Genomic DNA, 18,228 nt, shown 5'->3' on the forward strand with positions numbered 1-18,228 from the left:
ATATATATATATATACATATATATATACATATATATATACATATATATAATAAATTTTATATTTTCGCGTCATTGCAGCATCATCTAATCATTGTTTTGTTTTGTCTTTTTAAGGAAATAAACCTTAATAAGGCAACATATCCCAGTGCCAGCAACCGTTTACCCATAAATTAACTTCGTCAGTTGATTGAGCAACACTAAACTTTTTTGTTTGGATCCGGGTAATTTAAAGTTATGGAAATATGCCAACGGATGTGAAAAGAAAAAAAATTTAAAAATAAGAAAAACTTAAAAGTATTTTAAAACGAAATTAGATTTTCTATAGTATATATATTACTTGTTTCATAGTACAGTAAAAAGCTCTGCTTCGTAAAATTTTTATTGTTGTTGTCTGACAAAGTCAGACGAGATCCATTTGACTGTTTACCCTCAGAAAATCAAGGACCAGAAGAAGAGAAGAGTATAAGTCTTCCCTGGAAAGACCCAGGCAGGTTTATATTTCGAAGTTGGTTTATTGTTGACAAGGTAAAAAGTGTTTTATAGCTATTCTTTTTTGCAAATGACGATTCTTACGTCATGCAACAATATCAGATCTTCAAAAGACTATTCTTATAACGATTATTTTTGTAAACACAAATAATAAATCAGATTATAAATTCACGTATACAAGAAATACTACTCAAGAGAGTCTCAAAACACAATGATCGCATTGTGAGCCAAATGGTTTAAAACACATAAGAAACGATAACCTGGAAGTATAGACGATAAAAAGCTTGCAGTTCACTCTAGTGTAGAAAACACCATCCATTGAACCGTGCGTTTGTGTCTATCGATGCTGTTCACCAAGCCTACAAAGGGTGTTGTGGAGCTAATGTGCAGGGAACCGCTGCACCTACTCTGGTTGTATAAAACAATTTTTTGGACAATTTTGCAGTTTTTTTTTTAAATTATAAAAACTTTATTTTTGTCAAAGATGTTTAATTTTGAAATTTTTTATGATGTGTAAAACTTTTTTATTCTTTAAAAGTTTGTTAAGAAGTAAATTTTTTCTTCTTCTTGCTTCGGGCATGGATGGGTGATCGTGTAAAGCTAAGGGTGGCGGCGCTAGTAGTAAAATTGCTCTTTCCAGACTTCCGGGTTACTGCTTCCGATATATTTTTACGCCGCAGATTGAGAAAACGCGCCATCATATTATTGCATCACATCTTTTACAGTATTTCACATATACCGAGTTCTTTCTTTCAGCCTTTAAACTTCAGCATTATCATATTAATATTATAATCATTAGAATATTTTCTAATTAGTCTAACTTAAGAAGATATTTTTGGGGACATTTTATTCAAATGTAGCCAAATAAGGGATAAAATACAAAACATGGCAAACCTTAAGAATTATTCACAATGAGATATTAACTTTCCAAAATTTTTTTTGGCCTTACGACTTCTGAGAATCAATACATTTCTGAAAGCTCTTATGAATGGTACAATTATGTTTAGATTTGAGACCAAATTACAATAACAAAACTGCATAGAATATTTGGCTTGTTCACACATCGCCTCGTAGTCATAACATATGCGGAGGGATACACCGGAAATTTTCTAAATTTTTTCCGGTTTAAGGACACTTGTTATTGTTTGCATTAGTCCACCCATCCTCACCCTCCCTCTTCCGTCTCAAATAACGGATAAATTAAAAAAATGTATATGAAGATTCATAACAGAGAAAAATAAATGTAATGTTTTTAAGAGCTAAACTTGTTGTTTTAAATTACTTTCATTTAATATGGTTAAAGCAAATCCAGTTAGAAACGAAAATTCCCTTAAAACTCTTCAAATTATTAAAAAAAAAAAAAAGAAAAGAAAAATTGGAATTTTGAGCGTTTTTGTTGAAAGGTTTGTCATCAACACTTTCATAGCTCAAACACATCCTGAAAATTTCCACAAAATGAAAATGATTATTTATCAAAGTTCTGCTGATTTTAAAAAAATATTAAATTGACTTTTAAAAATTTTGAATTGAAATTCAACAAAAGTTACTGGTTTCCAGAAATAATTTTTAAAAAATGCTGATAAAGCTCAAGCAGCCAAGTTAAGTTAACCCTAAACAATAATTAAGCGATGACAATACTAACGATGATAAGTTACGCCAATGAAATTTTATTATGAGTGGTGGCTTCTGAACAACAAAGCAACTCTGTATTAATTTTTCAACTGAATTATTCTTATTTCAACTGGCAACAAAACATTGAAGTTTACGCGCGCAAGTTTTGCCTGGATGTAGTTGACTTTTTCTTTTGTTATAGAATTTTTTAGAAATTTTTCTTTTTTAAAGATTTTAGTGTGCTTTCCAATTTCATTCCTATACACGTTTGAAATTTAGCATTATTTTAGGTACTTTATTATATTTTCTAGAAATATTTCATTATGTATAAACTACGGCAAATATGCATGTAAACTTTGTGTACCTACATTATTAATATTTTTAATTATTTTCCCAGTGATTCATTTACTTATTTTTTTATCGAGGTCTGTTTTGAAAAATGTTTTGCTATAATTCATTGTTTCTTTCTGAAAATACTCTTATGTGCAATGTATTTTGAATCTAGATGAATGAAATTTGAATTTTTAAGAACTAATTGTTCCTTTTGAGAAATAGTTTTTAGGACCCTGTTATTTTATAGATTCAATTAAAATTGATTATAGGATAGAGAGGGGGCTGTTGGCACAATATTTGTAAAATTAAATGTGTTAAAATGAAATCTGTACATTTCTGCAAAAAAAAAAATAATATAACAACAGAAATGTTGTCTTTTTAAAAGAAAATATAATATTTTCAATGAATCTGAAACTATTATCAATATGTGCTGTAGATCACAATTAAAAGTATGTTTCCATATCGTGATCTGTCACGCCAACTACGATCACCAACTAGATTTTAAACTTGTAAATCTTTTAAAAAGAACAGTGTAGATGTTTACTACTTGTTCTCTTTTTATTGCTATATTTGTCCCCTTTTTTTTTTTTTTTTATTCAGTTTCTTGTGGGTGGCTGCGTGGAAGTTGCCAAGACTTGCCTATTATTCTGCCACAGATCACATTATGGAATTCTCCCCATAAATAAAATTCACATTCCTTTAAATAATTTATGTTTCATCTTTTAAAAAGATTTCTTTATTGTGATCGAAGCAGAATAATCCTCAAATCTTGGTAACGGCCCGCAAGAAAAATTTAACAGAATGGGGCCTACTCAAAAGGTATAACTCGTTTTTACCCCCAAACCTCTCCATGTTTGTTTGTTGTTGTTTCTTTTTTAAATTTCCCAGTTTAAAAATAATTTAACGTCTTGACAGTTCACGATACGGAAATATCCCTTCACTATTTGGATAAAATTCATATTTTGCATTTTCAATCTAGCTTTATTGTAACCTCCTATAAAAAATCTTAAATTACTCTAAATAAACTCTTACTCTTATATTTCAAGGAGCAAATTTTATTTTAATAGATATATCCCAGATGTGGAAAGGTAACTAGATATCTATTAATTTAATTAGATCATCATATAGTTATATGAAATTTATCAGGAATGTTCATTATATAGGTATATATCTCCAATGATTTGATCCAAGACTTTCCAAGAATCAGTAGACTTAAAATTATTTTGTACATTTCTTAGCTGAATACTGTCTTATGCAACTGTAATATTTTGTTTATGATGTTATTTTATATTATATTTTGCACTATTTTTCTTCTGTATCAATCTAACTACTTTACCGTAATTAAGTTAAGAAATTCATGTTCTAAAACACCTTCATTGTGTTATTTTAGACTAAGAAACATGGTTAGGGGACCAAGATCAAGAAATTCAAATTCTTCGACAACGAGTTCGCCTGGTAAGTTTCATTCATGGTATAAGCTTATTAAGAAAATCTGGTGTTTTTTCAAATGTTGCCATCATTTTGTAATGGGTCGTACTTGTTGGAAAACTCTAGCCTAAAAATATTCAGATAATTTCAAACAGCCTGAAGTAAAAGAGGCTGATTGAATATGGAATGATTTATTTTCTTATTACCTTAAAAATGTTGTTGCTCATCTTATACTGCCTAAAAGTAATTAGGCAATTTTAAATATTCTTCACTGAAACTTTTATTTAATTTCTTGCAATAATTATATTATTGTAGCTCGGTCAACTCGTCGTTCTGGTAGAAATGCAGCTGGCTCAGATGATAGGTCATCAGAATTGATGCCCTTACCACCGTCCTCACCTCCAGAAAATATGCAAGCAATAGCTTCATCTCCTCCAGATCCGACAAGCAGGGCTGGTATGAATTGCTTATTTTCAAGTTTAACCTATAGCAGGGGTGGCGAACCTTTATACACCATCGTTCCATTTTCTCTAAAAAAAATCTCGTAATGAGGTCATAGACGTGCCGTCAAATAATTTTGACTTCATGATTATTGGGAAAATAATAATATTAAATACTATCAACTCAAAACTCTTTATTTACATTGAAAAAAAATACATTTTGCAATATCTTAGTTATACGCATAATTCAACTTTCAAGTAACATCAGTGTGACTTCTGTTGTTGCAGATTAGATAACAAATAACTTGTATTAGGTTGTAGGATGTTAGTTCAAGCAGGACTGTTGAAATTTTTTTTGCTTGTTTTTATGGTTATTAATTGTTTTTTTAGCATTAATTTTTTTATTAGTATTGTTTAATATTTTGTTTATTTTTTGTGAATTTTAATTTAATTGTTACATATGCTTCAAAATGAAACAAGTGATCGGTGGAGTGCCCAAAATATTGTGTCGCTTGCCATAAATGGCACGCATGCCATTGGTTTGCCATTCCTGACCTATAGTTTTGAAGTTGTTCTCTATTTTGCAAATGACTTAGGGACAGAGTTCGTGATTTTTTTTAAAAAATCAGATTTATTTGATTTAAATCAGATTTTTTTGATTTTTATTCAATTTTGATTTTAAATTTCATTGTAAGAACTTTAATTTATGATTAAATAAACTTTATAAATTTTTAATCAAAATTAAATTAATATTAAAACTGTACTATAACAATATTTTAGAAGCTCTTAACTTACTAAAATAATTTTTCATTATAATACATAGCTTTGAATGCATAGCAACCATTTTGAAACAAATGCATGATTGAAATTTAAAGACTAGTTGAAGTAGAGAATTTAAAGAATACTTCAGGGGTCTGTCTAGGTTTTTGTGAGAGGTACCTATTTTGTGAAAATTTAGGCATAATATGTTAAAAAATCAACACAAATATGGAAAAAAAATATGGATTTATCGTTTCTTATGAGACACAAAAGTAAAATTTTAAGAAAAAGTATTTTGTGAAATTATTCTACTGTTTTTCCTAAAGTTGAATTTGTGAAAGTACCGCTAAACTTAAATAAATTTGACTTGGACAGACCCCTGTACTTCAACTAATAAAACAAAGTTTCAATAAGCAAACCATAATTTTAATTTAAAATTGTGATTTCTTTTTTTTTTCTCTTGATTTTTAAAATGACAAAATAAATGTAACAGATTGTGTTTATGAATGTAGTCATTCATCAAATAATAAGTAAATATTTAATCTATATTTTTATATTAAAATATTTATTTTAAATTCTATATTTAATATAACCTCAAGCTTCAGAAATATACATTTTCCACCAATAAAATATAATGTAGATTTTAATTCTATGCTTTTTCATTCAAAAGGTTGAATTTTAATTAACATTATTTGCATTATTTGTTGAAAAAAAATATTTTTTATTAATTACTTTTTGCAGCTATGCACGTCTATATTAAGACAGCATTAAATGTTTACTTTAATCTGTACTTTCAATCTCAAGAATCAAAAGATTTTTAAAAATGTAATTTCAAATGTGTTGGAATTTAAATTAATAGTTGGAGATAAATTAATAGTTAGTAACCAAAAGATGTCACTAGAGATGACACAAGTTTCTTCCACAGTGGAATAAACTGTGCAATTTTGTAAAATTAGTCAACAAGAGAGAAAGATTGATTACAGTGAGAAAAACTTTTTATTTATTAATTTTTTTTCCATGCACGAAGGCTTGCAACTGAATATTGCAAGAGAATTTTTATTTTAATGATCAAAAGTTCAATATTGTTTCAACTATAATTCACAAACAATTTCAATTATTTTCATTAAATAATATCTTATATCGGATTAGAAGTGAAATTATCAGCCTATTCAGAAAATCTGGCTTTTTTACAAATGTTGCCTTCATTTTGTAATGAGTCGTATAGTGCTACTTTGAGTATAACTGCTCCAGACAAAGAGTCTACTGCTATGGTAATGAGTGAGATAACATTTCTAATGGGGGTGTAATAGAGCAATGAAGGAGTCGATTGGTCTACCAGATTGGCTGGTTTATCCGCTTTCAAGAGACCTGTTCAAATTTTTGAATTAAGGTTTAGAAAATCTTTTGCTTTTTCTTATGGAGAAAAAATAATATAGGCCTAATCGAAACCGTATTTTCATTTATACTTTTTTTCGATATGTATTAATTTATTTAGAATTCAGCTGCTATTTATTTATTGGAAATAATTTTTTTTTTTTTTTTTTAATGGTGGTTAAAAACCTTTTTTTAGTCAACTTCATTTGTCTTATGAAATATCTTTTGAGATTATTTCTCTGTTTCGATGAATTTTTTTTTTTTTTCTGAAAAAGAAAAATATCTTTCTATAATCACTATATTCAAGAGGCATTTGATTTAGGTTTCTTATACATAGTTTTTCTTTTTTCATGTGATTAATTTATTAATTGTTGTTACATGCATAAAACTGAATTTGATTATCATTATTATATAATTATTAGTTTGCTGTTTGTTTTAACAAAAAGCAATTTTCAATTTCAAAATTGTACTTAAATTTTTTCATTATAATTTTTTTTTGTATAAAAAATAATCTTATTTTCATGCAGCTTTTTAATACCGTTTATTAAATGATTGGATAAAGCATTTACTCTTCATATAGAAAGTTCATTAACATTTTTCCTTATATTTTTTTTATCTATGAAATTTTAAGGACTATAAGGCTTTAACAAATATTTAACTAAATATAAGAAATGAAAGTTAAAAACTCAAAACATATCTACAAGAATAATGTATTATGCAATTTGAAAAGCAACTTTTTGCTTCAAAAATTTTGTTCTTATTTTAAATTTTATAATACTTAGTGGTTCTTACTTTAACTTTTCTAATATCGTACATTTAAGAAAATTAATTTAAAAAAATAATAAATAAACTTCTTAGTTATGTTTTGGTGTTTTTAAAAATATTTAATTTTGTTAGGAAACTAAGAATTATTTCTGATCATAAATTTAATGAAAAGATAGTAACATTACTGCTGAAGATATGAACATATTTAAAATATCAGGTTTTGTATTCATGCAGCTCAAAATAGGTTTACCAATGTTAAGAAACTTCATTCAAATTGCTGAGCAATTGCTTTTTTAAAAATGATAGGCATAACTAACAAAAACAACAAACAAAAAAATTTTAAAAAAATTAATTAAAACAAACAAGATAAAATTAACAACGATTAAAAGAAGAAAAAAACGTAAAGCTAACAACAATTAAATAATTCATGATTAAAATAATTTAAATGATTATTACTGATAAATTAAACGATTTAAAAACTAAGCTGCTCTGTCAGAAAACGAGAGAATAAAAGAAAGACGAGTTCCTATCACTTGGCTCTAGGGCTGCCACTAATACTAGGGATGGGGAGCAAAGATTCGCCGATTTGTGCGAAGCTAAGATCATTACATAACTAGTCACTTTCACTCCACACCCCTATTAGAAGTGACTTACCCTCGTAACCATAGTTCTCGCCACGACGCAAGACAGGTGTTAGGAGCTGTTCTCCTGAAAGCCGTACTATACTTGTTGGAAAACTCTAGCCTAAAAATATTCAGAATAATTTCAAACAGCCTGAAGTAAAAGAGGCTGCTTAAATATGGAATGATTTATTTTCTTATTACCTTAATAATGTTGTTGCTCATCCTATACTGCCTAAAAGTAATTAGGCAATTTTATGTATGCTTCACTGAAACTTTTATTTAATTTCTTACAATAATTATATTGTTGTAGCTCGGTCAACTCGTCGTTCTAGTAGAAATGCAGCTGGCTCAGGTGATAGGTCATCAGAATTGATGCCCTTACCACCGTCCTCACCTCCAGAAAATATGCAAGCAATAGCTTCATCTCCTCCAGATCCGACAGGCAGAGCTGGTATGAATTGTTTATTTTCAAGTTTAACCTATAGTTTTGCAGTTGTTCTCTATTTTGCAAATGCAATTGACTTAGGGATAGAAATTAATTAATTAAATTAATAGTTAGTAGCCAAAGGATGTCACTAGAGATGACACAAGTTTCTTCATCAGTGGAAAAAACTACAATTTTGTAAAAGTAGTCAACAAGAGAGAAGCTTCATTTATAATTTTTTTTTTCCACGCACGAAAGCTTGCAGCTGAATATTGCAAGAGAATTTTAATGATCTAAACTTCAATATTGTTTCAAGTATAATTCACAAACAATTTCAATTATTTTCATCAATTAATATCTTATATCAGATTTGAAGTAAAATTTAGATTTAAAAAAATTTCAAATACTAAATAGAAAGAATGCTTTCTGAACCAATTTTGAGAAAAATTTTAATTGCTGTAGAAAACACCAACTTAACATCATTTGAAAAATTCCTTTGTAAAGTCTAAAAGGATACATAACAATGAAATATATGTTTGTCATTCGTACAAATTTAGGGTTATCTTCTAAAATATTTATTCAAAAATTTACACATTATCCAATTTTATTTTTCAAAAAAAAAATTAGATTAATTGTGTTTGTTGTTTTATTCATTAAAGATGTCCGAGGACAGGATTTTTTCCCCCCTCTTATACTTCTGTTTTATTTTAATAAAACCATGACCTTGAATTCTCATAGCCCCATACTTTTTTTAAGATTTTTATTATGGTTTATATGTATCTTCATGGAATGTTTCTTTTTGTTTCAGCATTTAGTGAACTGGATTTAAGTTCACCATTAAACTATGGTACGCCTAGCTCTCATGGTACTGCTGGACCATCTGTTGGGTATGTAAATGCTTTTGTACTATCACAGGGTTGCCACTCCACAGAGAATTTAAAAATCATCTAAAATAACAGTGAATTTTTATTCTTTTTTTATGAACTTTGAAAAAAGCAGGGAAATTTATTTCTTATTTTTGTCTTTTGAAAAATACAGACCTCTGAAAGCACAATCTATTTGATATGTAAAGATGATAGTGACCTATATTAAATTTTTCATTTATTTTAGTATGTGGAGAAAATAGAATTAGCAACGCCACCTTGCGAGAAACTAGAAGAAAAAAAACTCAGAGACAATGAGTGCTAGTGAACGAACGGTAGAAAGCCTGCCATACAGAGCTCCTTAATTTTTTTTTTCTTCTTCATCTTTGTTTTATATGTTATGTTTGTGAATGTGCTGTGTGCTTAAATATAATCATGTAGGTTAAAATAAAATAAAAAGTGAGCTAGCCATTGCCTTTTATTCCCCCCTATGCACTACACCATCACGAGTATTATTTGTTTTATGTTTAGCTATTCCTAATTTCTTTACGTTTTCCCAGCAGCTAAAACTAGCATTCTTATCCTAATATAGCTCACACGAGCGCAGTAAATCTGTGTTTCCTTTTAATATATTATGTATAATATGCCCAGTGAAAACGCAGGAATTTTTTCTTCCAGAAATGAGTGGCAACTTTGCAATCAATTCATGTCTTATTTTATATTATTTTTTCAAATTTCTCAAGAAATACTTAGAAGACTATTTTGCAACTTTAGAAGTGTTCATGCTACTTTTTGTAACTAGCAGTAAAGTTTAAGGCTTTCAAAGGTTTGGGGGACTCAGAATAAATTACGAAGAAAAAAAAAGTATTTTTATTTGTAGTTAATTGCAATTACTGCATAAAATTTCGTAAACCTAGCTTAAATATTTATGGAAATATGGAGAAAAAAATTTTCAGGGTAATTTTAAATTTATTACAAAATTATTCTTTTAAAATTTGAAGAAAAATGGTTGAAAACCGTGCAAGGTATGAGTATTTTAGGTAGTTCATTCGTAAAGAGCATGAGCAGGAAAAAAAAAATTGTCTTAATTTTGTTGTGAATTATCTATAGCAACTAATTAAAAAAAAAATCTGATTTGAATATCTTAAAAATTTTAAATGTTTCAAGCAATTTTCGAAGTAGTGTTTTTATTTTTAAAAAGCTTAAAACGATTTGGGATTTTTTACAAATTTCATTATAGGTTATTAGATGTGTAATTTTCCATACTACAAAATTAAATTAGGGAAAAACTCCTGATCATTTTGAGGTCCTTTTTTTAAAAGTACAAAGACTACTTCGAAAGTTGCTGAAAACTTTAAAATATTTAAGATATTCAAATCAGACTTTTTCCATTAGTTACCGATTACAATTCACTACAAGGGGGGGCAATGTATAATATTTTCTGTGCATGCTTTTGAAAAAAGAACTACTTTAAATACTTATATCTCGCACAGTTTTTAATAAATTTTAAATTGTTGCAAAATTTCGTTTAATTTTATGGAATATTTTTAAAGTTAGAGCAAAAAGAGAAAAAAAAAAGGAAGACAAAAAAATTTGATAGTAATTAAACTAATTTCCATAGATATTTAAGCTAGGTTTACGAAATTTTATGCAGTTATTGCAAATGACAACAAAAGTAATTGATAGAAGTTACGAACTTATTGCTTAATTTTCTGGCATAGGGTGTTCAGAAATACTTATTGTTGTTACCCCAAACCTTTGAACTTCATTGCTAAGTGTAAAAAATTGCAGGAACTAAATACCTCTAAAGTTACAAAATAATACTTTAAGTATTTCTTGAAAAATTTAGAAAAAAATGTCAAGAACTCAAGGTCTTCGATTATTGTAGGATAGTGAAGTTTTCACACATATTTGTTAAGTTCTAAAATTTGTTAATTTATGTTCTGAAAGACAAATGAAAAAGCGAAATTTTAAGAATTACAAAGCGTTTCTTATTTTTATTGTCACTTTTTTCCTGTACGGTAAGACAGATAATGCGTAACTGAGATCTGTTTCTCCTTTACTTCTTTATATTAACTTCTTATAAGCACTTCTAATGAACATTATTATTTTATAATCCTTTTTTTTTTTTTTTCAAAAATATGGCAATGTAAAAAAGTTACATTGTGGTTTTTAGCATTAAATTTTTCTTTTAAAAATTAAAAGCTATTTTTGTTTCGCTTTTTATCTAACTTTCCCTTTTTTTAAATTTTTTTATTTTCTTAGATGTTTTTATTATGACGCGGCAATTAAAAGAGTTTCTATTTGACTTTATTATTCTTTTTCTTGGAAAATACAGATGTTTAGCTCTAAAATTTTCTTTCAAAAATTAAGATCTATTTTTATTTTTTCTGTTTTGATTTTTTTGTTTATGGACATTTTTCGATAGCACGGCATTTCAAAGAGTTTTTTTTTTTTTTTAAGTATTTACAAACTATACTTAATCATCCAGAGTAATTAAACTTGTCAGGTTTGTTTTTATGTATAACTACCCCATTGCCCCTAACTCATTTATGTATTACTAACACAGTCCTTTAACATCATTTTACCTCTGATAGTTCTTACTCGTTAAACAAACATTCGTTGATTGTAAAAAGAGACAAAAAAAATTTAAATAATAGCTTAATTGCGCATTCAATATGTTCCCAAGCTAAATGTTACAAAGGAGTCTAAAATATTAATAGTAAATATATTTATTATTTTATCGAGAATGATGTCCATACTAGGCGGGGGGGGGGGGGATTCATTCATTAGTACTATTGTAACTTTAAGCAATAACAGTATTGGAATAAAGTTATTATAAAATATAAGAAACTAGTCTTTATAAATTAGAATGTTAACTGCAGTCATAATTCATATTGTAAAAATAGTTTTTGTGTTTGTTATGTAATATAATTTTTCCGCCAGAGGGCAAAATTCCTCCGATTTGTTTTGGCGAATTTCCTCCAGTTTTATTCTACAAATTTAGCATTTTAATTTTTTTTTTATTTTAATATTTTGTGAATAAATAATTTTATTTTTCATCTTTTAATAGCAGATTTAGCTGGTGGGGATTCTTTTTTTTACTACCCACCACTTTAATTTCATTAAACATAAAGCATGCAAACATAATACACATTGGCAGTTATGCCTCTCGGCTGCAGAGGAGAGTTGGATTATATATGTTCCTAATTGAAATAGGATGAGACAGATCGCTGAACTCACATTCGTTGGAATCCAGGAGCCGAAGACTCCCCGTGTAGTAAATGGTGGCTGGTGCATGTTAAATTTGTCAGGTCACAAAGTTCTGTATGTTCCAAATATAACAAATTATACCCTTGGAGGTACTGAATTGGAGATTGATTGTTCTCTAGTTCAGTTTGAAATTATGATCTGTGGGTGAATGAATAGATGTGTGATTGGGTCCACCCTATAAAACGGGTGTGACGTATAGGTTTGGCAGAAGTAGCCATAGATGGCGCCACTGGAAAACAAGAACAATCGCACCCACTCTTCCTTAATGGTCGACAAAAACGACAACATTGGAATAGGATACATGTTTACAAAATTAAACTTGTTTTGCATGATAGACACTGTATTATAATAGTAAATAATTTATTTGTTTTTATCAATCTTTTTTATTTTGTGTGTCTTTTCTTAAATTTCTGGTATTGGTTTTAACCATTTTCATACATTTGTTAATTTCTACTGTAATTCAAACCTGCTTCCTTATATTCACAGGAGAAACACACCAATCAGACAGCGCCATGACATTCGAAGTGAAAGATTAATGAGACAAGTTAATGTTGGGGATGAAAACGTATGTATTATTTAGATTTTTTTTAAATATATTTTAATGTAACTTGTAAGTTTCTGTTAAAGCTTATATTATTTCTGTGTATCTAAACACTCTCTATAAAGCTGTTTTTGTTAAGAACTTTGTTATATGGAAAATTTTTCCTAATTTCTGAAAATATTTTAAAAATTATTAATACTGTATTAAAATATTTTGTGCATCCCAATTTTATTCAACAAAAATAAAAAAATTATGAGGATTTTTTTCATTATACATACTTTTTTAATACGAAAGTTGTAAATTAAATAGTGGCAACTTAGCCTTGAAACTCACAAAAGGGCGCGCATGCGCAAATAGGGTATGGGTGCGGTGAGGTGGCGCTGTTGTCGATGTGTAGAGTGCAAAAAACAGTCGATTTGCTTAGAAGGGTAGTTGTTGCGTGGCGTTAAAGTGAGGAGTTTCGTTTCCATCGCTCTAAAGCATGTTGTGAAAAGGCTTAATGACGAAAAAGACGAGATGCTTGAATCCATCGTGCTACTGTCCTATATGGTAAAGCATTTGCTCCAAAGGCTTCCACTAATCCTCGATAGCATTCTGTTGCATTTTTGACACGGGCAACCTCGATTGTAAGCAACGACCGCTGATCACCTTTTGAAAACATGCTTTAGAGCGATGGAAACGAAACTCCTCACTTTAACGCCACACAACAACTACCCTTCTAAGCTAATCGACTTTTTTTTTGCACTCTACACATCGACAACAGCCCCACCTCACAGCTCCCATATCTAATTTGTGCATGCCCGTCCTTCTGTGAGTTTAAAGGTTAAGTTGCCACTATTTAATTTACAACCCTCGTATGTTTGTATACTGCTATTCAAAGCTGATAGTGTTGATTATATGTAATTGAAATCATGCCTTATAATAAAACAGATGTATGCATATAATAAGGAAAATTTATATTAGTAATGAATTTTTCTAAAATCAATATTTCATAGTTTCAATGTGAAATGTGTTCTATTTTATTATAATATTTTACAGAACTAGAAAATATCTGCAATACACTCTCCCTTTTTGTCATTTTTAAACTAAAATGAAATAATGCTTTTCAAAATTTAGATGGTGCTAAGTTTATTCACAAAAATTTATTTACATTTAAAATAGACATCAAGTTGGAAATCCTGAATTGGTGTTTGATTAGATACTTAAGTCTTTACAACACCTATCAGTTAAGTTGAAGCAAATTATATAAAAGGAAAAGCTTTTCTTTGAATTATACTTATCTTTAGTATTAGAAATAACAAATATCTGAAAGTTATGCTACTTCAATGTAATCCACTATACATAACATCCCAGTAGCAGTAACCTCTATTCATCTGCAACATTATAAGAGAAAGTCAAATATAACACTTTACAGGTAATTAAGTTTGAAAAGGCGAGAATATCTTAATATTTCAATGGATGAGGAAACATCTGCAGTGCTCAAAGAAAGTACTTAAAATTAACTAATTGAACTGTTAATAGTTTTAAATAATTTTAAAAATAATTCTGTATCAATAAAATATCGTGAAATATAGTATTTTTTATTTTATTAAAATAAAGCAACATAACGAACATTTTTTTTAAAAAAATGAACTAAATACTGGATAAACATTGCAAAGTTTAAACATGGGAAATTTAAAGTTTGTCCTGAAATAGAATAGTTTTGCATTTCAAATAATGTTTTAAATATTAAAATATTACAAAATTTTTAGAATACTGTGAACATAAAGTTTTGCCAGAGTAGTGTCCCAAACTGTTACTAATTCTCATTAAATATGACATCATGCAATATGTGATGGGGAAATAAAAATAATAAATAACAGATCATTCTTTTTAGTATAACTTAATTTTGTCCGTGAATGAAAAAAAAAGTTTTTTTAATGTTTGGTTAATAAAATAAATCTGCTGCCGTCACTGCTACTGAGCATGGCACTACTTTGCATAATCAATTGTCTTATTTTCAAAAGTCCTGCGGTAGACTGATCGTAAAAACACGCTTCCCAGTAAAACATCAAAGTCGGGCATCACTGGCTGCTATCAGTAAACGGGTTGGTGACCACTTTGATCAGCCTGCGTAGGGACAGAGGGTGCACAGTATCGGTCCTAGTTAAACCATTCTACGGTAAAGTGCTCGACTTCGCTTGCATTTTGTCAGGCTAACAAAGCAAGGGTACCGAGCCATCCCCCCTGCAGAGGATCAAAATTGCGATGGCATGTCTTCGGATCATCTTTGGGGATGTTTCCCAGACCGTCACCAATTGCCTGTTGTGCAGCTCTAGTGCAACATAAATAAAGCACCTACCTACCTATTTTCAGAGTGAACCTGGAATTGCATCTGAACCAACTGCTGTCACTAGTGATCACCAAGGAGGTCCTCAACTGGTCATTTGGGGTACAGACGTAGTTGTAGATCAGTGTAAAGCCAAGTTCAGGCAATTTATAGAAGAGTATACTGACGTAACCTTGGAAATGGATGAATTGATGGACGATGTCGACTTTGCACGTCCGTATTATCTCCAGAAACTGGAAGAGGTATATTGTTATTGTCGATCAACATTTCTATCTTAATAGTGGCACTTTATCGGAAATATGTTAATTTAAAATTTATGTATTTCAGATTTTCACACTTGAAGAACCTTTCCTAAATGTTAATTGTGCCCATCTTATAAATTTTGATCAAGAACTGTATCGTCAGTTGGTTGCTTATCCTCAAGAAGTCATACCAACCTTTGATATGGCTGTAAATGAGTTGTACTTTGAGCGTTACCCAAATAGTAAACTGCCTCATCAAATACAAACTCGTCCCTTCAATGCAGAAAAAACAAAGAATTTAAGACTTTTAAGTCCTGAAGGTATATTACTTGCTCATATTTTCTAACTCAGTCAAAATAGCATTATTTAATAACATATGAAAATGAGTTTTATATTTATTTACCTTACTACATCTTAATTTATTATAAAAAGATGTCTCAAAACTTATTATTCGATTATTTTAATACTTAAATGTGAAAATGTTTGAAGAGATTATAATTTGATAATCTAAAGCTCAAATCGGTTATTGAATGTATTACTATCCTTTATCAAATTTCATCTAAGGGGTGTGCCGTGTTAGTTATTTGTTTTCTTCAATTTAAAGTTAACTGAGCTCTACCAATTTTTACTTTGTAATTTTATACTAACTGTAAACATATTAGATTCACAGAACTGTTTTTACAGTTTGCTAGATCCTCTAAATGTTATCTCTCTGTGTTTTCCTTTCTGAAATTTTTGCATATATATCCTGTGTGTCTACTTGTCACGAATCTTTCATTTTTTTTCGTAATTTATTAATTATTATTCGTTAATAACTTATTAATAATACATAAATTATTTCAGTCAGTATTTATCACGTCTCCCATTTGAAACTGTTTCATGCAATGTATGCACGTCTTTTTTTTTTTTTTTTTTCGAAAATTGCTCAATTTGGTCTCTAATTTGTAAAAGGGTCAAGAAAGTCGCTTTTTTTCCCGCCAGCTTCAAGAAGTGATCCACTTCAAGAATTTTGTGTCATAAAAGCGTCAGAATTCGGAAAAAAAAAGTCAAAATGTCCAGACAAAAATTTTAAAAAATACAAGGTTTTTGAGAAAATTTTCCTGTAATATACCTTTTAACTTAGTGTATGGAGCATAAATTTTTTATGCAATTGGTTAGTTCTTAAAAAATATGTGATTGCTGAGAAATCGGATCTTTTATATAAAAATGTATAAGTGGAAGAAATTGGAATTTTCAGACTGATTTGAAAGCAGAAAGACTGTAAACTTCAGAATTTTCAGACTGCTTTGAAAGGCAGAAAGATTGTAAACTTAATGAAGTTGAATATTCTATTATAAGACATTTAAACCTGCAAGTAGATAATGTCTTACATGAAAGTAGCAGAGAAGGAAAATTTGAAATTTTTCAAATTTTTTGAAGTAGCAGAAAATAATTGATGTCCAGACTAATTTGGAAAGCAATAAGAATAAAAATAGTACCTTAAATTATATTAGAAGTAACAAAGTGTAGCTAAAAAACAAAAAAAAAAAAAAAAAAAAAAAAAACTTTTTTTTTTATATATGTATATTTTTATTAACTTTTTTTTTCCCTGACAGTCAAACAAATTGTAAAAGCTTAAATTTGCAATAATGAGGAATACAACATATTTTTAAGTAAATAATAATAAAGATTTTTTTCAGGTAGAAAGGAAAAATTTATTATAGTCTGAGCTATTTTTAATTGTCTTCCAATGACAACTTTTTATTATAAGAAAAGATATGATAATTTACGATTGTTAATAATATTTTAAATATGTTTTTGTACTTGAATTTACTGTTGAACTTTACTTAAATTAACCTCTGCGTGAAATAGCAGTGCATATAAAAATAACATCAAACTTGAAAATTTTTTTGGCTCAGTATTCTTGTATCTAATTGAATCATATATAATGCTTCAAAAAAGTGTGTTGTCAACATATTACTCAGTAAAACAGCAGTTATCTCGTTGATAGTCCTTCAAGCAATTTAATCTTTTTTTATATTTAGACCAATCACAAGAATGTGAAATGCCTTCAATAACCTTTACACCAGTTAAATGCCTATAGATGGTCATAAAAAGTTTTTTAACAGTCATGATATTTTTTTTCCTGAGACCCGATCCAAAACATCCAAATATTGAAATTAATTCATTTGATAGATTTAGTTTCCCGTTTCAGAATTTCATTCCTTAAAAATTAACAACTTAAAAAAACTCCCAGTGACTGTGTTCACCTTTTTTTATTTTTGTCCACTTTCATGTCTGTTTTTTATGTGAGGAATGTGGAGACTACTTCCTTTTCTATTTCATCTATGCGATAAAATAGGAAACAAAGTTTTCAAATTTCACTAGCCTTGGGCATATGCCCTGCTTGCTTGCATATGCATGCTCCATCCTTGTGACTGTTCTGTATATACAGAATTTAAGATTTGATTAGTTTAGGTTCAAATCAGTTATCAAATAGATTACTACCTTGCTGTGTTAAATTTCATCAAAAAATAATCCTGTTTTATTTAAAATTAGCTGGAGAATTAAAATATTTTTTTTATATGTATTATCACTTCACTGCAGGACATTTCACTAAAAAAAAAATAAAAAAATTTTGTATACCTGTTATTTTGGTGTTCAATCTAAAATTAATGTGTTTTTTTTTTTATTATTATTATCACTTCACTGCAGGGTATTTCACTAAAAAGAAGTTATTGTATACCTGTATTTT

The 18,228-nt window shown here is 28.7% G+C and overlaps 1 protein-coding gene across 1 annotated transcript in view; it reads left to right on the forward strand.

The window, feature by feature from the left end:
* Window positions 1-2,144: 2,144 nt before the first annotated feature.
* Window positions 2,145-18,228, forward strand: part of dpa (disc proliferation abnormal) — a 48,926-nt gene continuing 32,842 nt past the window's right edge. Inside the window, exons 1-8 of the mRNA XM_016054977.3 lie at window positions 2,145-2,390; window positions 3,824-3,888; window positions 4,177-4,317; window positions 8,133-8,273; window positions 9,055-9,133; window positions 12,869-12,947; window positions 15,279-15,494; window positions 15,580-15,814. Of these exons, the coding sequence (XP_015910463.1) occupies window positions 3,834-3,888; window positions 4,177-4,317; window positions 8,133-8,273; window positions 9,055-9,133; window positions 12,869-12,947; window positions 15,279-15,494; window positions 15,580-15,814 (946 nt within the window). The 5' untranslated portion in view covers window positions 2,145-2,390; window positions 3,824-3,833. The remainder of the gene's footprint in view (window positions 2,391-3,823; window positions 3,889-4,176; window positions 4,318-8,132; window positions 8,274-9,054; window positions 9,134-12,868; window positions 12,948-15,278; window positions 15,495-15,579; window positions 15,815-18,228) is intronic.

Source organism: Parasteatoda tepidariorum, chromosome 3 (genome assembly GCF_982258835.1).
Source record: "Parasteatoda tepidariorum strain Cologne lab strain chromosome 3, Ptep-v5.0, whole genome shotgun sequence".
In the NCBI taxonomy this organism is placed as follows: Eukaryota; Metazoa; Arthropoda; class Arachnida; order Araneae; family Theridiidae; genus Parasteatoda; species Parasteatoda tepidariorum.